The 21,397-nt window shown below is 46.7% G+C and overlaps 2 protein-coding genes across 3 annotated transcripts in view; one reads left to right on the top strand and one right to left on the bottom strand.

Moving 5' to 3' along the window:
- The window catches only part of NISCH (nischarin), a gene marked incomplete at its 3' end in the record, with an annotated part of 32,033 nt that extends 22,116 nt beyond the window's left edge, over nucleotides 1-9,917 (bottom strand). For both annotated transcript variants that reach the window (XM_082004417.1, XM_082004416.1), the window contains exons 1-3: nucleotides 9,681-9,917; nucleotides 3,834-3,917; nucleotides 2,912-3,094 (exon numbers count right to left, since the gene is read on the bottom strand). In XM_082004417.1, the coding sequence (XP_081860543.1) occupies nucleotides 2,912-3,094; nucleotides 3,834-3,917; nucleotides 9,681-9,764 (351 nt within the window). In that variant the 5' untranslated portion in view covers nucleotides 9,765-9,917. The remainder of the gene's footprint in view (nucleotides 1-2,911; nucleotides 3,095-3,833; nucleotides 3,918-9,680) is intronic.
- A 4,682-nt stretch (nucleotides 9,918-14,599) lies between these two features.
- On the top strand, nucleotides 14,600-21,043 carry TNNC1 (troponin C1, slow skeletal and cardiac type; the record flags this gene model as incomplete). Its single annotated transcript, XM_082004719.1, has 6 exons — nucleotides 14,600-14,623; nucleotides 18,577-18,607; nucleotides 18,936-19,082; nucleotides 20,016-20,130; nucleotides 20,239-20,375; nucleotides 21,012-21,043. 6 exons carry the CDS (start codon nucleotides 14,600-14,602, stop codon nucleotides 21,041-21,043), a joined length of 486 nt encoding a protein of 161 aa, XP_081860845.1.
- Nucleotides 21,044-21,397: the final 354 nt, after the last annotated feature.

The following is a 21,397-nucleotide window of genomic DNA, read 5'->3' as shown; positions in this document are numbered from 1 at the left end:
TGCATCAAACACTCAACATTTCCTTGGAATATCACTAATACACAGAAACCTTTAGGTTAACAGGTCTACAGGGAAGAAGAGATACATAAAACTTAATTAGTCTTCTGGAATTCAACTCTATTATGCTTGCTGCAGAGCAATTCAAAAGCCCCTTTACCCCATGCTCCATATTCTCCACCCTCCTGGACCTACCCAGGTGCTCAAACTCCATTCCAAGCACTGACAGCTCCAGGAGGAAAGACAGAGACTGAAAACTCAATGCAAGGATTTGTTCTTTCTAAACCTGAAGGTGTACAAAGATCAGTACAAGTATTCCCATCTGGGCATACTTCTTTCCACAAAAACCAAATGCTCTGTGGAAGTCCAGAATTAGTTCAAAGCATTTCCAACAGTCCTCTCAAAGACCCACAGAAAGAAAAAAATAAAACTATATGCGATAGTGAAGCTTCCCCTAGACACATGCATCTCATTTTAAGGTAGCTGCAAAGGATAAACAGGTATTATGGATCATCATGAAATGAATATTTGATGAGTTTACTTCGCTTACAAATCCCTCATGATTCATAACAAGGGAATAAATCCACAGGACATCTGCAGCAGACAGCTCAGCTCATTTGATGAGGAAAGCATTTTAGAGAAGCACATTCTTAGTATAACTGAAACCCCACACACTAAGGATGAACAAAGCCTCCACAACAGTTTTGAGAACATCAAGCTAGAAGCTGCATTCCAAACAAAATTCAACAATTCTGACTCTCATTTGAATAAGCCAATTATACTCATCTGGCATGCACAGACTTAACTGGAAACTATACTCTGTATCCCCTTCATCGTCTAGGACCCAGAACAGAATATTTTCTACATTTATAATTGAAACAAGATTATGACTTGGACCATTCAGTGGCTCACACACAAAAAAAAGCAACTCTAGCCCTCTGTCAGATTTACAAGAAACCTCTGTCTTAGCTCTAACTACTTATATGCAAACCCACAGAAGTCCACTGTTTGCAGGTGTCTGAACAGCAGTTTGTGGGTGCTCAATTCTTTTCTTACAAAAGCTTCTATCTGTAAGTTAACAAACCGAATCTTCAAAAATGACAAAGTATAAGAGTGCAACAAAATAAGCATCCCCATATCACTGCAGACATCCTATTCAATGTTGAAGTAACAACAACATTCCACATTGCTGTTGCATGGAACTCCTTCACCAAGCTGTACCTGGCTTTTCCCTGCGACATATACAGGCTTCAAAGAGGTCTTAATGTATTGTAGGTATTTCTACTGCATTTAGTTCTACTAACCTGGGAAATAAAATTAAGTAATCCCTACTGGAAATACTACAAATAAGAATAGAAAAAATATTGCAGCCTTCCAACATAAATTAATGAGGCAATACTGGGGATTATAATGACTCAAGCATGCACATGGGCCATCTGGTAACAAAGATACTTTAAAAGATCAAAGTTCTGCAGGAAGGTCATTTTCCAGTAGAATTGCTGTAGTAAGTATTTAGCTTTTCTGCTGAATACTCAACTTTTTTTGGTAAATATTTAAAAGTACTCTAAAGTTCCAAGCAAATACAATTGAGTTTATACCTCAAGCCAGGCTCCCCTAAAGCAAAGAAATGCAGATTAAGCAACAACTGTGCTCTTAATACACAAGCACAGTACAGAAACAGGGAAGCATTCATATCAAATAATACTAGTTCTCTGGAAAGTGAAAAAGGATGAACATTACAGCAAGAGGAAAATAGTCTAATTGAAAACCAAGAGAGGGACTAGGAAGAACTTCTACCTGCATAAAAGCCTTTGTTGAAGTTACAGCACTAGAACATCAATGAAACAGACATCATTTAATAGATAGTAGCCAGAGAACAGAAAAATTATGCAACTTCCTGGTGATGAGGAAGTGTGCTCCATCTGAATAGAATTGTCCCTGTTATCACACACATTTTCAATACATTTAAAATCTCTAATCCATTTTAGAGGGCTTCTTCATGACAAACTAGTCCTTCTCATTCAAATCTGCCAGGCAATAGCAACACTATGAAGCAAATCTTCTAGAGTTTATCTATGTCAAACTCTAAAGTCTCACCAGGAAAATTACATTCATGCAACTAAAACAGGTTTCTTTGTTGCTAAAGCTTAATTAACACATCCAATGGGCTACTTGTGACACATTTCTGGAGCCTTTATATGAAACCATGAAGCACCATCTCAGCACATCCCACCCCAAAGCAATTAGTGCTCCTCTTTTCCACTGAGTTCTCCAGTGGATTTTCCTCTTTATGAAGCTCATTCTCCCCCTTACAACATGATGTCATACTGCAAAAAAGGCTAATTATACACAAGAGATGAACAAATTACAATCTGAACATGAAAGCAAGGCATTGCTTCTTACTTTAAGCATCCTTTACCGTAACATTCTGCCTGCTGGCTGGAGCTATTTCTCCAGAGGCTACTCCATCAGCGTGCTTCTCAAGGAGACGCACCATTTTTCTTCATTTGGGCTACTGGAAACTGTTTCACTGTGAACCACCGCTCTAACCATTAACCACTAAATAAGGGTGTGTGTGGATCAATTATGCAATGTTCCTTCGGAGAGCCAGCACTATTGACTTCAGCCTAACAACCAATTCAGCTTCAGATTTATTCACAGCTTCCAACTATCCCACCAGCATTTATTTTCTCCTCTTAGAGTCTCTACCCACACTACTTGTCAGTACAGTATCTACTGCAATTAAAGTGATGTCAAAAAATCTTAAAAACATGCTTTGTTTGTTACATTGTGCAAAATGCTGAAAAAGAACAGTTTCAGTTATTTTGTCAAGATTCCATACAATTCTCTCCAAGTCGGAGAACTAGGGAAAGACACTCAGGCCTCCATTTTACATGCTAAAAACATAACTTACATATAAATGAAAGTGTAGGAAGCGGGACAAAACTTTCGGAGCAGTAACAGGGAACTTGACTAGCAGAGTTTGCAGGTAGACTTCCAATTCCTTCTGTCTTTTCTCCACCAGGCTTTTGGAATTTTTTCCAATAATCTTCTTGGGAGGTAACAGATTTTTATCTATTTTCTTTTCTGAAACAAGCTGAAAGACAAAGACCAGAGTTATTACCTGACTCACCATCTGAACTTGCATAAAAGATGCAACAGAACACATTAACAGCACACTGCCTGATCTTGGTAGGATCCAAAACTAAAATTACTTCAGTAAATTTAGCTATTGACTTCAAAGTCTTAGATATTTTCAGAAAGAACATTTTTATCATAAAATGAGAAATTCAGTAATAGTGTTTTCTGAAAGAATCACTCACCGTACCACAGGGCAGAATGTAATTAAGGTGATAAAACAAAATAACTCTTACATTTCTCCAAAAGCAGACCAGTCTTGAATACAGTGGACTTTCCCTCATTTACACTTGCTCTTTTTAATCAGCACTGGTTAGTAACTACCACATGCTACTGTCTAAGGACAGTTTCATCATCCACCCCTCCCAGAGACAGTCTTTGCTCCAATCCAGCTTTTGCTTACTAAATCAGCTGATCATAAACATCTCTCTTGGCAAAACACTTAATGACTCTAGCCTGAACTCCACTCTTTCCAATACAAGCTTCTGTCCAAGGCTAAAGTCATGCAGGCCAACCTCCCCCAGATTACAGAGGCAAGTAATATTCTTCATACAAAAAGGATTTAGTCTGCAGTTCAGATGGTACCTGGCAGATATTCTTGCCCTTTACTGGGATAGAATTTATGTCCCATACAACAGAACTACAGAAACTGTACAATGTTTTGCAAGAGACCAAGGCCACAGTTCTAACATCCTTACCTTTTCATGCAGGTCATGGAAATCACTGTAACGATGTTTGACTGTCCACTGATGATTGCCAACACTGACCTGAATAACATATACCTGAAAGGAAGAAATTAAACTAAGGGAACTGCAAAGTATTTGCCTTAGAGAAGCTGACTCTGAGATGTGCTGGTTAATGTAGCACTATGAGGATTCTACATTCTTAAAAGTATTACAGTTAACTAAAAGCTAATTTAAACTCTAGGGTGACTTTGCTGATACAGGATTCCTAATCTCATTCACAAGGCTGCTCCACACACAAAAACATGCAGACGCTTCTTAACGTAAAGCAATGGCTTTTCTTTTTGCAACCCAAAGGTTGCTAAACAAGATCTCTAAGCTCCTTTTTCTGAAGATTTCTGCCAGCTAAGTTGGTATTCATAGCTATCCGCAGCAAGCCTCAGAAAGCAGCATCCTTTCTTCTTCAATCTACCAAGTTCCACAACTGGTGGAGGAACTTGGCAACCATCCTGCTGTTACTTCACAGTTAAGCAGAAATCTGGAGCTTAACCCTTCAGAAACCTAGACAAACCCTTTGGTTGGCTGGATGTTAACTGTTTTATTCCTTTTAGGATAAAGCACACAAGACAGCTTCCTGACAGTTACAATTGTGCCCAAAGAATCACTACCATTATCTAAAGCAATTCAACATTTCTTTACACAAAGCTAAGTATTTTTAACTATGCATGAGCCAAACAATTCAACATTTTCATTGTAGGTGACTTTCCAGATTGAACAGCACTGGTTCTCCAGGAAACTCACAATCTACCTTTGGATATGACAGAAGCAAGCCACCCCAAAGAAACTTTAAAGGTACAAAATAAAACACAAAGTAGAAAACAAACAAGGCTCAGCAAAGCCAGTTCTACAGCTACTTGAAAGTAACAAATTAAACTGTCTTATCCAATCCAACTATATTCCTTAGGGAAAAAACCAATTTGTAATCAAATCTTGAAAGCATTTAATACTGTTGAGAACTTGCTTACTACCACAGATCACACAGACCTGACTCATAGCTGCTATGAGAACGATGCACATCTAGTTGCTAAACCCACTTGAGGAAACGAAAAGCATCAACAGTTTCAATTTGTTACATAAAAGGCCAGTTTTCATTTACTGTTAGTACAGAGCAGCACAGTACCATACATTAAACAGAATACCACTTGCATTTTTAAAACACAAACTATCTCTCATACCAATTATATTTTTGTAAGCATCTGACACTGGCTTGCTAAAGAAAAAACAAGTCCTACAGAAAACTGAATCAAGATGTCTGACTAGTGACTACAGCCAGCAACACGTCAGTGTTTGGATGAGTACTGAAAACTCAGATGAATGCCTACACAGAATTACAGGTTCAATTAAGGCCTGCGTCTGCTTCCCATCATGTTGTGTTGGGAAACAGCAGATCAGGATTATTCACTGTGCCAGTGACAAACCAGAACAGGAACAACCTGAGCATTCAAAAGTACCTCATAACTCTGAGGAAAGCAAGGAGAGACTCAAAGAAACCAGAAGATTAAAGTTAGAACTAAAGTAGTACTACATTTAGAAGCCATAATAAAAAGACTTTCTTTTTAAAAGCTGACTGTGCTACATTATGGCAGACCAAGCAGTATAGCTAAATGCAATGCAGATTCAGTAAACAATGCATAAAACCTCAGATTAGACATTGAAAACTCAGTAAACTTCACAGCTCCCAACAGAGCTCACGAGACAAGGAAGGAATGTCCCTCCTCTCTGTATACAATACAGTCATAGTAAATATATAATAAAGGTTTCATATCCTTTTGCTGAAATGGCAAGCACTGACCACTTCTAGAAACATAGCACTGAGACAAACCAATAGTCTGCTCAGGACAATACCTGTTAATGCAAGCGTTTCATGCACTGATACAATTCCTCAGGTTAAGTCTTTAAAAAGCCGTAGCATTCCCCATGTAGAACACGGCCGGAGCTGGCTGTACATGTTCACCCCTCAAACAGCATCAGTATGCAGAATGACAGCAACTGATTTCACATCAATCCACAAGCTGCCATTATCTTGAAGAATAAATACAAATGCAACATGCTTATGTGCTCCAAAGACTTGTTTCGATACAGAAATCAATCATTTTAAAGCAAAAAACACATTAAGTTTCTGAAGAGGTCAGATAGCCAAGTTGATCTTCAACTAATTTTGAGTGCATTAATATGACAAGGCAAGCTGAGTTAAGATTCTTCAAGGACTGCCTACCTGTCCAGCCAACTGCTAGAAGGCATACATGGAGAGATGATGAAATTCTCTCACACTGCACTGTCTCCCAGACATAAATATACCACATGAAATCTCCACCCATATTTATACCATAAACTGCATTCCTACTGAGCTAAAATGCGAGTGTTTACATTCACAGGTCTTCCTCCCTGCATCTCTACCAAACTCTCCCGTGTAATAAATTTCACATGCCCTTCTGTAAATCAGTTTTGGCTAAGTTCTACTTTGTAAAGTGTTTGCATATCTGCAGTGCTGTATATTATTTTCTAACCAATCACTTCAAACTCTTTGTAGTTAAGTACTCATACCACCTAACAGCATGCCTTTGTCTCCCTATATATTTAAAGGTGAGATATTTACTAAAATATTTTAAGATATGTAATTTTTAAACCAGCTGTTAAATGAACAGCAATTCCAGACTACCTTTTGCTTACTTCCCGTGCACATTACAAAAACCTGCCCATCTCATTTAACATGGAAAACTTGCATTTCTACAGTATCCCTCACCCATACTTCAGTACTGTCAAGAAAAAGATAAGCACCTCACTTAACAGATGACAGACAGTGCTGCCCACAGGAAGCCTGGGACACAGGTGTGACTGCTGCCAGTAGGTCCTGAATTCCAGAGCAGTGATGCAACCACATCTCCTCCTCCCTACCTTCTCAAGTAGTCAGTTTACACCCACTCAAGGAAGCCACAGTATTTTCCTTAAGTATCAAAGCTAGTATTTATACTAAAAACAGCTGCAAAAGACAGGAAAAGCAGGAAAACAATTTTAGGCCAAACAAATGCATAGCAGGAAACAAATGAAGCACTGGCAGCCTTGAGGCCTTCTAGCAATGAGCCAGTCTTGAGTCAGCATCTAGCTGGACCAGCACATGCAGCAGAAATACCCAGTAAAAGTGCTCATACTTTTCTAACCCAACAGAAAAAACATCAACAAGTGCAGTATTTTTTCCTGCTGGATTTATCCATACCTGGCCTTCCACCCTAACACCACCAACAGGAATCACATTTTTAAAAGTACCTTCAAAACTACACAGAATTGTGGGCCTCTCCGATACATTTTACTGGATTTAATCTCACAAGCGCCAAATGAATGTCATTAAAATAAGTCTCCTTCTATTGAGATTATGAGCTCTGAAATACAGAGTACAATGGGAAGCACACATGCCAAAAGAAAAACAACCCTTTCAAAAACAAAGATGTAAATAGGACCACTGCCACCTTGACTACCACATGTTAATGGATGCAGCTTGCTACTGCTATATTTCCTTTCTCACCTTTACCAGATTTGACTGACTTTTACACCATCTAATTTCTTCAATTCTGCTCTGGTACAGGTTTTTATCACATTCTTAAGTGCTGCTAATCTAATTTTGAACACTAAACAAATGCTATTTTTTGTGAAACATTTTGCCTTGTGAATAATTTTGTATAATTTCCGTTTTCATTTAAAGATCTATTCCTACATTTCTAATGGCTTAGGTCTACCTCATACAAACTGGCTGAAGGGTTGGAGTCCTGCTAACTGTTTTAGGTGGTTTACACACAGTTAAGCTTAATGCCATGACTCCTTCAAAAACATAGCAAGAGAATCAAAGTAGGACCAAATACTGGTAGATCTTGGCTTTCAAACACCCTACTTTTAAAGTTCCCAAGAAAATTGGCGTTAAAATAGCATGGTATTTCCAGAACCGCAATTAAAAAATAAATCAGCCTTGAAAAAATAAGCTTCCTTGGGCTTAGCTGCAGCAGCTTAAAATGTTATCCCCAACTATCAGCTGATTTGCTGAACACTACTTGCAGCAAAGTTAAGCACCTGAACTACAGCTGAATCTAGCACATTAATGGTATTACCAAAGGTTGGCTGTATCAGAATATTAGTTCACAGGCTGAAGCAGCAAGCGTTTCACCTTCTGCGTCCGTAACCTCCAGTGGAATAAGGGAGATGACAACATTTTGACATTTTCTCAAAGTAACTTGAATTTTTTATTCACTGGTATTGCAAAATTCTCATGAAAATTCTAACCACCAACACGAACACTGCTGAGTTTTCGTTCACACCTGAAATGGAAGTTTCCAGTCACCATGCCACAAGTCTCACCATGCCTCTCGGCTGATCAGGGACTGCAAAAACAAACTTGCTTGGGGGTGAACCACATCCTAACACACACAGTGGTAACACCTCAACAGCAGCAGTATCCTTTCTGTGAATACACATCATGTAACTAACATAACAAAGAGCTGAAGCAATTTTCAAGAATTTATTTTAAGCTTCTAGCCAACTTCTTCACCGAATGCTCATTGCATTTTTGTCTGCAAATATGGCCACTCACCACCTGACAGTCATTCCCACACAACAATGTTTCAAGGCTTGACAATTGTAAAGGAGTTAGGCCTTTCATGTACTACAGCTGTGTAAATGCTCTGTCCTATTAAAAACACAGAAGTCGCTCTCCTATTGCTGTTTTCTCTGGGTACCTTTTCAGAGGCAGTAACCTGAAGTACTACTTGTACTATTACACAAATTGACAAATACTGCCTTTCTAGACCATTGCTTCCCTTTCCCTCTTCTCTTTTAGGTTGCTACAGTAGGAAGAAACCTGATGTCATTACCTGCATTCTAAAAAAAATAAATTCAAATCACACTAACATAAGGTAGGAACAGAAAGCATTTTTAGTTATCTAACTGAAGGGTGGTGTGCTTGAGATGTTTTCTGCCTGCAATTATGCTAAGGTTTGGATGAGCTTCTTCCTGAAAAACAGACCAATTAACTCTTGGTAGAATGCAACCAGTTAAAAAACAAGTTATACATAAAAAATTTAATTCCCTCCCAAAACAAAAAACACTGCCGACAATCTTGCCTCTTTTTTTGTAGGGTAAGAGAAAAACTGTCTATCCTAAATCACCCGATTGCCTCTGAAAATAAGATTAGCTTTTCAAGAGGGATTTCTATGGCATTTTCACCTGAAGGAAATATTTCCTAATGTATTTGGTCCAGCTTTAAAAGCTATGTTTAGTCGATAACAACTTTTCACGATCAATCACATGCACACATATACATGCACATATATGTATAGATACGTATGGACAAGAACATGACATTTGCAAACTCGGCCTCCGCTACACTACCAGCTCTCCCAAAGAGCCAAAGCTACGAGAAGCTCAGGGGGGCAATTTTCACCGGCAGCCCCGGGTGATTTTCCAGACCACGCGTCCCTCCACGGAGGCAGAAACCACTCGATAACTTCTGCAAAATTATTCTCGCTCTGGCTTTAGCGTGGGTACAAAACCGGGCCGAGAACCGCTGCCTGGCTTCCTCAGAGCCGGGACGGAGACGGTGGCACTGAGCAGGAGGCAGCGCAGCACCAAGGCCGCCCTCAGCCCGCTCCCCCCGGTACCCCGCAGGCTGCCTGAGGCGGCGGCGAGGCGGGCCCGCTCCCCCCGCCTCGCCCTCTCGCTGCCAACCATCATCCGCCGCCCAGCACGTCCCTCACGGCCTCCCCACTCGCCTCCGCCGCTCCCCTCGCCCCGGACCGCAGTCTCTCTCCGGCCCCGCACCGTGTAGGTCTCCACCAGCTCAGAACCCAGGACTCGGGCCTCCCGCGGGGGCTCTTCGCCGTCCTCGCCCGCCGCCGCTTCCATAACGCCGCGAGAAGCGCAGGGGACCGGCCGCCGCCGCTCTCACGCCGTCACCGCTCCCCTCCGGCTGCCGCCACCGCCGCCCGACCTGGCCCCCAACCCTGTCCGGCCTCTCGCCGCCGCCATCTTGGCTTCGCACCTCCCCGTCAGGGTGCGGCTCGCCCCGCCCGCCGCCTCTTTATTGGCAGCCGCCGGCGGTGGCAAAGGCGGGGCTTGTAGCTGGGGCGGGGCTTGAGGCTGGGAGGGGCGGGCCTTTGGCCGATCGAGGCGGGGTTTAGGGTGTCGGGGCACGCATGCGTGCTGGCTCTTCCGCGAGGGGGGCGAGGGGGCTCGCGGAGCGTTGCGCGCTGCACGGCTGTGCAATGCAGCGCCGGGCTGTGCAATGCTGTGACGGGCAACACTGCGTTGCGCAATGCTCCGCAGGGCTGTGCAATGCAACAGGGAGCTCTGCCCTCCCGTACTGTTCAATGCAATGCTGTACAACGAAATGCTGGGTGATACCACGCTGTAGGGTACTAGCACTGCAATGCAGGCAGCTCAAGGAGGATCAGGCCTGTCCAAGCTGGCTGAAGGCAGCTACAGACTGGTGCGCACAATGCGCACGGTGCAGATCTGGCAACGCAGGAAGGGGCAACGCAGGCGGATACCAGCACAGGGCGTTTGAGAGGGAGCTGCAGAGGGCAAAGCCAGTCCGTGTCTGCAGAGAGCTGATCTTCGTAACAGCGGTGTGCTGTGCTGCGGCACACGCGGGCATCTGCGCCCGGAAGCAGCGCCGCCCCCAGCTGCACACAGCTCTCGGTGGAGGTCCGTGGCCACCGTGTGCTGCTGAAGGCTTGGGCACTGTCACGTCGGGCCGAGGCGCTGCTGCAGTGGTTCTGTGACCAACGTGCCTGGTGCCACCTCAGAAACGGAGCTGAGGAGCTGGGCTGATGAGCCAGACCTGCATGGATTTGGCCCAGGGCCTCAGGCCTGAGCCCAGAGCGAACTCGGGGTGTTGTCTGAGGTGACTTCATGACGTTATGACCTTTGCTTACCTCAGTGCACTGTCCCACTGAGCACAGTGTTTCAAATCCCTGCCCGCTAAAGGGGTCTTGCCGGGAATTTGTAAACAGAAGTGGAGAATCTTAAAGGATGGCGAGCAAATCCTCCTCAGCCTTTTCCCCATGAACCCACGCTGCACTGAGGGAATCACGGGAGGTTTGGGTAAAAAAGCACCTCCCAGCAAAACAAAGGTGACTTCTCTCTTTCCTTCCTCATACTACCTAAGGGAGGATGCAATTAGCCCCAGCGTAGCGTCATTAATAATAGCAGAAGTGCCAAACGCCCTGGGTGCACGTGCATCTTTCAAAGCCATCTGGACAGAAAGTATTTCCTCGGCAGAAGGCTGCGGTGCCGAGGGAGGTGCTGGCTGACGCTACGCGGGCGATGCTGGCGTCTGGCAGATGCAACCGGCACCGGGGCGGCAGGTAAGCAAACACGCCTCATGCAACTTGAGCTGGATAAATCCATTTTCGTTTTATCTTCACTGCAAAACGCTTTCCCTTGGCCAGGACTTAGCCTGAGGATGATGTGTGTAAGGAGAAAACACGTAGTAAAGGCAGCCCAAGAAGGATTTTCTAGCGCTGTCCCAGCGTCAGCCGGAGCTGCTGCTGCGCTCAGCATCTTGATGAGATAATAAGTGGTTTCGGAGAGCAACTTTAATTAAGCTTCCTCTGAATGTCCCGTCTCCTTAATTAAATAACAATTTGCAGTGCTCGCACGTCTGTCGGTTTTGATAGGTACCTTTCTCTTCCTAAAGCGGCTTCTGCCTGCAGACACCGAGGTGGCTCATGGTGTGACAGCTCTGTCCTGGCTCCTGGGGAAGGTGCATCCACAGGAGCAATGCAGCTGGGGAAGGGGGCAAACAAGGGCTCGTTCAGCTAAAACCCTCCGAGGAGGATATAGGTAGCAGTAAATTAAAGAGCTTTGATGTCGGTGGGTCTGGCCCCATTCGGGGCTGAGCGTCCTGTGCAGGGAAGGGGGACGCTGCAGTGTTTTGCTGCAGTTTGGAGACACGACAGACTGCCCAAGGAGCCCTGCAAACACCCCTGACCTCAAATAAAGTTGTAACATAGTTGGGCTTCTGCTTTTTATTTCCTTATATTTGACATGAGGGACGCCTTTGCTTGTTTTGCAGTGGGTTACAGCTACTTGGAAAGGAAAGCCTGAACCGAGATTTTGGAGAAAAAAGCGCAGTAAACACTTCCACTTGTCTTGGTACCTTGGATTGACTGACAAGTGCAACAGCACATCAGGATGCAGCTGAAGCCCAAGCTAACATGCCGTACCTAACTGCAGGGACAGCCGGTGTGCCGCCGAGCCGGCCGTGCGCCTGGATGAAGGGCACTTGTGCTGGCAGCCCTTCTCAGGCTATAGATAGCCACGTGCCATCTCTGCCGTGGGTCTCACGTGGGGAGGCAAGAGAAGCAGCAGGAGCAGTCAGTTTTCCCCAGGACACCCCCGTACCTGCCGCAGCAGCTTCCCCTGGGCTTTGCACAACAGAGGCTCTGAGTTTCTCTACAAAACCCCAATTCCCAGTTCTTTTGTAAGCAAACCACTCCAGAAAGCCAGGGGATGCTGGAAGCTTTGGCTCCAAGAAGCAAGCAGGGAGGCAGGGCTTGGCATGATGCCCCTCACCTGTGCCTCTTTCCCCAGGAGGAACATCATCTCTCGCTGCCAGATGGATTTCATCCTTCCCCTCTAGGCATACCTGTGTTTTGTAAGTCTCTCTTTGTGTTGGGCGTTTGCAGAAGTGCGGCTTTCCTGTGTCAGTGTGTATGGTGCTAGTGGCCCAGATTTCCCCTCTCTAAGCACACAGAGACCCTTCTTCCACATGCTGACCTGGATTTCATCCCAGCTCCTGCGGGAGCATGGCCGTGACCCTTTGAAGGCAATGTTAGAGCTCCTGCTCCCGCCGTGCATCAGCCCTAGATATATTCTGACGCATTCCGGGGGCTGTTTTCAGGGTGATGACTCAGAGCCATCGCCTCCTGGGATGGAGGGACGGGGCCAGGCGCGATTCCTCGCCCTCTGCTGCGGTGCCTGGCAGTACCCGGCACCAGCACCTGCCGCCGCGCCGGCTCCACGGGGAATCCCAAGGCAGGGAAAGCAGCCCAGGGCTGGGGTTCTCCTCAGGGCAGCACTTCATTGGGGGGTCTCCACGGGAGTGCCCAGGAGGGTTTGGGTGATAGTTCACTGGTGGGGGACAGCAGGTCCCCCATCCCAGCCTGTGCCCTCACCAAAGGGCAGGCTCCAGTGCCCTTTAACACAATAGCTACTACCCTTTGCAGCTTTTTCTGCCTTTTCTACGTTCAAGGCAACTAAAATATTAATATGTTCCAATTCTGAAGACTAGCATACTTCACAAATCAATTCCTTAAATACAACTGTTTTCCTTTTTTATTACATCTGCCATCCCCATGCTGAGAAGAGGCAGAGCCCGGCTGAAGCCTGGGCAAATCAAGGCCAGCAGGCACCCGCAGGACCGCAGTTCGTAGCAGGCTCTGCAGCAATTTCATCTTTTGGGACTGCAAAACCTGGGAGGATGTGGTGTGGGGACATGGCTCTGTGCTCACCTGCGCCCTCGCTTTGTGCTGGCACCACCCTGTGTCACTGGCTCACTTTGGCTAGGTGTTACATAGGGACAGCAGTATTTTTGCCTCCAAGATGATTTCTGTTAAAGGGAGAAGGGATTTTTGGAAGAGATGAGACCTAAAGGCTGCATTCATAATATTTTCAGTTTTGCTAACTAATGCCCACATGAGCTAGCTGGAGGTGAGACTTCATCACCCTGAGACACCGGAGCCATTCTTTGGACACAAGAGGGAGTCCTCAATCACCAGAAAGAGAGGTTTTGCTTTGATTGCTGTGGATTAAAATGCATTGAGAAAACACTGGTCATCACTTGGAGGCCTTTGGAGTGTTTTGCTCTCCACTGTCGTGGGGTAAATCCGTGGTAGATCCAGGAGAGTGTATCTTCCCCATTTGCAGTGGCACAGGTCAGCTCGCTGGTTGAGTGAAATGAGTCCCCGTTTCCTGAAGGACTGAGAATTATCCCTGAAATCAAGCACAGCTGACAGCCACCCCCCCCCATTTTGCAGAGCCAGCTAAATGCAGGAAACAGAGGCAAAGCTCCATCTGCCTCCACGCTTCTTCCCGCCAAGGCATCGGGACCACACGTTCCCGCTGGCCTCGGTGCCCGCATGCACGTGGCATCGGCTCCTCCGAGGGCATTGGCCCCAGCAGCACGTCCCCCCGCGGGCTTGGGGACAGCCGGCAGAGGGAACAGGGAGGCCCCGACACCCCTGTTCCCACTGCTGGATGGGGATATTTTGGGAGATGTGCCTTTCCCATCTTACCCAATTTAATTAGGCACAGTATAGTCTTTCTTAATGCAGCTTCCAGGGGGGAAACACACCGGAGGTGGAGGTGACATAGTGGCACGTCTCCAGTCAGGACAGCCAATACAGCCAAATATATCAGCAAGGATCCTGCCAAAATCTGGCTGAAGGGGCTCGCTCGTTCCCACATCAAAGTCACGAGGAAAGCTCCAGCTGCCCCGAAGCGGGGATGGGGCTGGCCCCGGACGTGCCAGCCTCGGGCTTGGCAGTGTCCCCGTCCCAAGGCACGCAGGCGAGGCATTCCTGCGGGGATGGGGTGGGGACGGGCGTGTGGGGCTGCGTGTGGGCTGGTCACATCCCCCGGGGCGGGCAGCCCCCTATATCAGTGGGGCTCGCGGGGGCAGTGCTGGCAGAGCGTGACTGTCACGTCCCCCAGCCCCTTGCCCGCTCTCTCCAGCCATGGATGACATTTATAAGGCAGCGGTAAGTGTCTTCCTTCAGGGCTGTGGTTTTGGGGGGGTGATTAAAGGGTTTTCAGGGATTTTGTAGTAGATTTCCCATAGCTGTGATGGAGTTAATTCAGTGGAGAAATGCAAATAAGAAGTAATTATAGGGTGGCATCTTTTAGTCAACATCATCATCCAGGACACAGACCTTACCCACTGATGGCTCTGAAGGTTTCACACTCCTCTTGTAAGCGTGAAACTCTCAACTGCGCTGCTAAATTATTTGCAGTTACTCCCCTGGTTCCCCACTGTAAGGCAGGAAGATGGCCCGCAGGTGGTTATAAATCTCAAGAAAATCTTGAAAGTATAAGAGGTGGCTGCTGGTTTTAGCCAAGACAAAGCAAAGTAGCATTTCCCATGAAATGAAGATTATTTGTGTGGGTTAAACCTCACCTTCTCCTTTCTGGTGCTTTATACCCATTGTCTGCTATTGCTATGTTTCCCCCTTCCTTAGCTGAATATTTTTCTTGGAGGTTTTCAAAAAAACTGGGCTTTTGGAAGCTATTTCCAAACATCCTCTTCTGCTTTGCCGCTACTGATATCTGCTCTGCAGAAATCCAGAATGCGAGCTATGCTCTCGGGGAACGCAGAGCATCCTAACGGCTATTTTAACTGACGCAGCTGCACGCTGCGCTCACTGGGTAAACCTAAAGTATTTGGTCTGTAAAAAGGACACTGCATTATTTTGTAACCTAGACAGACAGTGATATGCAGGTGGAATAAGGATGAAAATAGATTCTGGATTGTGTGGATTGCTGCACTGACCCTTCCATAACTGGAGTTAAAATAAGAGCTTTTTGGTGATTAAAAAAAAAAATATATATTTATAGTTGATATAAATAGATATAGATATATAGAGTTGATCAGATTTGATTTTAACAGAGGGCATAAAAAATACATCATACGAGTCTTATTTCAATTCCAAGGTTTTTAAAGGGAAGAAAGATATTGCTTGACACTTAATTGAAGAAAACAACAAAATGCTCACACCTCTTCTGTCCTTTCATCAGCCTTGAACCTCCTGAAATGGACACACCTCAGTGATCCCAATAGTGTGAAAAGGCTCAGGAAAGGCTGTACAATATAGTGCTGAGTCCCTGGACCAACACCTCAAAAAGGGAGAAAAATGTAACCTGTAAACTCAAAAGTCCAGGCCTCTCTAATTAAGCTTTTTAATTAAACATCTTCTCTGCAACTCAAGGCACAGGTCCTCCTCTTATTGTTTAGGGATCTCATGCCCATAATTAGTGAGAAAGGCTGAAGTGCTTTGCAAGCCAGCAATGCCCACAGCCAAAAGGGTCTGTCCGTTGCTGGGGCAGCACAGGTGGAGAGCCCCAAAAACAAAGGGTTCCCCACACACAAGCTCCAGCCTCTCTCCAAATCTCTGCCCCAGAAATGGGCAAAAATCCACAGGTGAAGGTCATCCCTAGCTGAAGCCTGTGGGCTTTAGTGCAGTTGGGCAATGGAGGAATTTAGCTGAGAAAAAGGAACTGCAGCAATAGAGAACAACCCAAAAATTCCTACCTCAGATACCAGAAACTTACCCCAAACATAGGAACCTTGACCAGGGCAATGGGCCATGCAAAAGACCTGATGGGCTCCCATAAGGATTTTGCTGCTGGTTTGAAGGTGGGGGCACACTGGTAAATGTGGGGCTCGAGTCCCGGGCATTAACTGCCAGCAGCTTTACAAGGCAAAACACGCCCAAGCCAGGCACAGCTGAGACAAACAGCTTTTTTGTGGATCTGCTCCCCAAGATTTTAACTGTAAGAAAACGTTTACCTGGAAAAATATTAAGGAACTTCAGCTTCCCCCATCTGACTTCAAATGGAAACACGGGAGAAGGAAGAGAGCTGATAAAAGCAAAATAGAGAAGATTTGGCATTACCACGGCTGCCGCAGTGCTGTGAGCTTCGTGCTTGCCTTCCCACACCGCAGCTGGAGAAGCCTGTCCCTGAAATGCCGTGGAAGGAAAAAAGGAATAAAGCCGCGAACAGGACCCCTGTCCAGAGGGCACTATAAACAGCTCAAGGGACATCTCTGTAATAGAAGTGCTGCTCGACAGTCGCAATGCATTTAACTTACATACAGCATAGCTCCACATCTGTCATATCAGCAGTCAAGGAAGCTTCAAAAGTGAGGGGTTTTTTTATTTGCTGTATGCTGATGGCACATATTAGTATTATAATTATGCCAAACTTTCTACGTGCAGCCAGAGAACCCAATGGATTTTCATCCTGCCCACTCATGCCTAGATAAGGGTGTGCAAACACAAAGCTATTTTGGGAACATTTTGAGGCTGAGAACAGTGCCAGGGACAAGTGTCCAGATAAAGGGCTGCAAGGATAAATACCAAACCCTGGGAACAATTGGGGAGCTCATCTTTATCTCCAGCACCTCTCTCACCAAGGCTTATAAATAGCGAATGTACCAAAAGCTTCAGGTTACCTGAGCGGCAGGACAGTGGCTGCAGACGTCGGCCAAGGGAGCGTCGCGGCTGCCCTCGCTCTGCCCAAACAATAGCAATGAAGGGCTGGCAGCTGCCTGCCTGCCTGCTTGCCTTCAGCGGCACCAGGGCTGCCGCAGGCTTGGGTTTCCTCCTGCAACGGCAATCCTGCTGCCGTCCGTAGCATTTTCTGACTTGAAAGTCTGTGCCTCCTGACACGTGGGGAGTGGGATGAGGCTCTCTGCTTCCCACAGGCTCTGCCCCGCTAAGAAAAACCACTTTCCCTGCCTCTCCCTGCAAGCGAGAAGGATTTCCAGCTGGCTTTTGCAAAACCACTTCTCTTTGGGGCAAAAGCATGAGCCTTCCCTCAAAGGCAGGGTGTCACAACCCTGCATTGCAGGGTTCTGCCCTGACCGAAACGTGGCAGGGATGGGTGCTAGGGACTGCTCGCACGGGGATGGTAGTAAGGAGACATTAGTGGGGTCAGGCACCTTCTGCATGGGCCAGAGGTAATCCTGGCAGGGGGTCATGTCTGGCTGACTCCGGAGAGGCTGTTGACCAGCCTGGGAAGGAAAAGTCAATGTTTGCATGGATGCTACCGAAGGGGCAGTCAGACATGATGGTGGGGTCAGCAATTTTAGGTAAGCAGTACCTCCAGGTAGGAATGAAGACAAAAAGAGAAATGCACCTAAAGAGGCACGACACAGATCCGATGGATTACTCTTTGCTCTCCTCATCGATTATTTTCATTAATTCACACTAACTAGTAAGTTCCCACTAAACATCTGCAGGTAATGAGTTAGTGTATGGTTTGGGAAAAATCTGCCAGCCCATTTCGGCTAATGCCTAGTGTCTCCATGGGCCATTTCTTCAGGGAGATACTCAAAACAGGCTAAAGGGAATAGCAGCTCCCTTCAGAGGCAGAAACCTTTGCAATTAACACTGACTTGGGTGGAAGTAAATCAGCTCTTAAAGTTCTGGAGGGAATTTCCTGAATCTAGGGCTGTAAAACAACTTCTGGGGATGGTCGAGTCTGCCTCTCCCTCCCAGGGACCTCCCCAGCATGTCCCACCGCTGTCCTGGCCTCAGCCCACGCACGGGCAGCCCTCAGCGGCGCAGCCATCCCACTGTGAAGCCCACCAGCAACAAGAAGTCATCCCTAAATGGTTGACAAATGCTTTTCCCAGCGGGTCTCCCCTGCTTGTGCAAAGGCTACTTCTGCCACGTAGCAGACGTTGCCACTCTAGAGAAGCGATGCTTACTTCAAAGGAATTGGGAGTATTTTTTTTTAAGGGAAGAATCTCTTCAACTACAAAAAGTTGCGATGTCAAAACCCCACAGGTTGTACATCCCATAGTCCATGAGGGTGACTGTTGTGAGGCTTGGTTGACCTTTGCAAAGGCTGTTGAACAAATAACGTTACCTTTTAACCATTAGTGATGCTGAGGAAGAAAAATTACTTGGTCTCTGCATTTTCCTTACAGGTTGAGCAGCTGACAGAAGAGCAAAAAAATGGTATGTGCATTTTTAACCTGACATTGCAGCCTAAAGACGAGCTCCCCGCCGGCAGCCCAGCCTGCCTGAGCAATTACACCTCAGAAAATGCTTTGGCCAGAGTGGCCAAAGCAGGGCATAACGCAGGCATTTTGATCCACCAGCATTTCAAGAAAGGGAGTTCCTGTGCATGTGCCCGGGTGTCCCCACCATGCCATGGCTGGGCAGAGCTGGGGTGCATGTGGAGGGGAGGCTGTGCCTGGGATGAGCCCCCTGCCCCAGAGCTGCCCGCCTGCAGGGTCAAGGTGCAGGGCAAGACCCCCACAACTCCTCTCCCCTCTCTCCCCAGAGTTCAAGGCTGCCTTTGACATCTTCGTGCTGGGGGCAGAGGATGGCTGCATCAGCACCAAGGAGCTGGGGAAGGTGATGCGGATGCTGGGGCAGAACCCGACCCCTGAGGAGCTGCAGGAGATGATAGACGAGGTGGATGAGGATGGTAGGAGATCTGGGTTCCTTCTGCTCTCACTAGAACTCTCCCCATGTCCGCAGGCGTGGGAGGCACGGTGCGGGTTGGGAGCGCTCAGCATCTGCACAGCATGGGCAGAATCCGTGCTGGGGATGGCCACAGCCTGTGGGGAGCAACCTGCAGTGCTGTGGTTTTGAAGGACACTAAACATGCACCGAACTTCAGCGTGGTTCTTTTAGGAAACTTCCAGGTGAAGAGAAACTATAAAAATTATTCCTATAATGACCAGACTGCTTGAGCTGATTTTGGGGGATTATGGGTACTCTGAAATTGCACAGACCCATTTAAAAAACAAAATATAGGCTGAATGTAGCAACTGCCATTTCAGAAATGCCACAATTACAAGTTTCTATCAGCAGGAAGGTCTTTCACTGCTCAAGTGTACACACACACATATATATATAAATAAGTCAATCTCAATTAAATCAGTGTATCAATGATCACACAGAACAAAATCCACTGTGTGCAGGTTGGGCAGAAATTTCATACTAGGTAATCATAAAATAAAAAAGCAGTTAAAAATTAGGCAAAAAATGGGAAATAGCTGTAGTGCTAGTGCAAACATACACTCCATGAATAATTGCATTCCGGAGCTTTTATTACTACCTAGATGAGATGGACACATATCTCCATAGCAGGAATGGAATTTCCATTCATTGGTGCTTCCAGTAGGATTTTCGGTTCCTTTTGCCTTGGCAAAATGATTGCAAAAGGTAAAAATTCAGTGATTAAGTCAGTCTATGGCCTCAGTCACTTACACCAGCGTCCTGAAAGCTGCCTTTTGCTGCAGGGGTGCCCTCCTGAGTTTTGCTCCTTGGTTACTAAAGGGAAGTGTGATTTCTCGTGTAGTGTTGCCCGTCCACCCACCACAGCACCAGCTGATGGTGTTTATTCCGCCTGCAGGCAGCGGCACTGTAGACTTTGATGAGTTCCTCGTTATGATGGTCCGGTGTATGAAAGATGACAGCAAAGGGAAAACCGAAGAGGAACTCTCAGATCTCTTCAGGATGTTTGACAAGTAAGAGCCGTGACTGCAGTATAGCGGGGTGGCGGGAGTGGTGCAGCCGCCCCGGCTCCCCCTCGCCAGCGTGTCGGTCCGCTCCTGAGCTCTTCTGTCCTCACACAGAAACGCTGATGGCTACATCGACCTCGAGGAGCTGAAGATCATGCTGCAGGCGACCGGTGAGACCATCACCGAGGACGACATAGAAGAACTGATGAAAGATGGGGATAAAAACAACGATGGCAGGATTGACTATGATGGTAGGAGTCTTTCTGGCACGCAGTTTGGTCGTGAGCCCTCAAGCATTCCCTGGGCAACTCCCGGTTGCCTGTAGAGATGGGCATAAGGTCATTGAGGCAGTGTTGGGCAATATGCCTGACCGCAGACAGTGTTTGTGCGGGGATGGGGTGTTTCTTATGCTCATGAAACAGCAGCAAGAACCTGGGGCTCCCTTAACGCTCCCCATGCTGCAAAAGCCAGCCTGCACTGAAGCAAACCAACCTGCTTTTCACCAGAGACGTGCCCGTCCCCTCCTGCTCCCTGAACACAAACAGCAGCTCCAAAAGGCTGTTCCTTTGAACGCGATGCTGCTGAAACAACCCCCAGACCATTTCCGAGCTGAGCTAGTGGCTACATCCCTCCCCAGGTGCTCACCTCCAGCGTTTTGGTGGCAGCCGAGGGTGATGCTGGGCTCCAGTGACATTTCCAGCAGGAGTCACAAGGAGTCCTCGCCATGGCCAGAAGAGCAGTAGCCGTTCCCCCTCGGCCTCTGGCTCATCGGGGGAGGTAGAAAAGGAGACAGGGCTGGGGAAAGCTGCCAAAAGCATGCTTGGCAGCTGCAAGGGCACTTCAGTCCCACCTTACACCCCTTCTCTCCAATGTCTTCCCCTTGGCAGAGTTCCTGGAGTTTATGAAGGGAGTTGAATAAATCTGAGACAAGATCGACAGCCTAAATCTCCTAAACCCCTCCAGCTCTGCTTCTCATCTCCTTGGCTAAGTCCCCTGGCTACCAGCATGAAGACCGAGCGCTGAGAAGGGTGGCCATGGGAAAATAAAACGTGTCAATACTGAGTGCCTCAGATGGTCATTCTTTGGAGGTTTAGCAACAGCTTCACCTCAGTCATGTACTCATGACTAATGGCGGTCGCTCCCTGGGGCCACATTGAGCACCCATGAGCCACAACTATGAAAGTGACACCACAGCTCGAGCTTAAAGCCTCCAAGGAGGTATTTTGCCACCAGCCTGGGGGCAACCCCCCCACAAACAGGGCCACAGGTGCTT

This window comes from Phaethon aethereus (genome assembly GCF_964289735.1).
Source record: "Phaethon aethereus genome assembly, chromosome: 11".
Taxonomy (NCBI): Eukaryota; Metazoa; Chordata; class Aves; order Phaethontiformes; family Phaethontidae; genus Phaethon; species Phaethon aethereus.
Note: the sequence above shows the minus strand (reverse complement) of the source record. Positions and strands in the feature narration are given on the sequence as shown.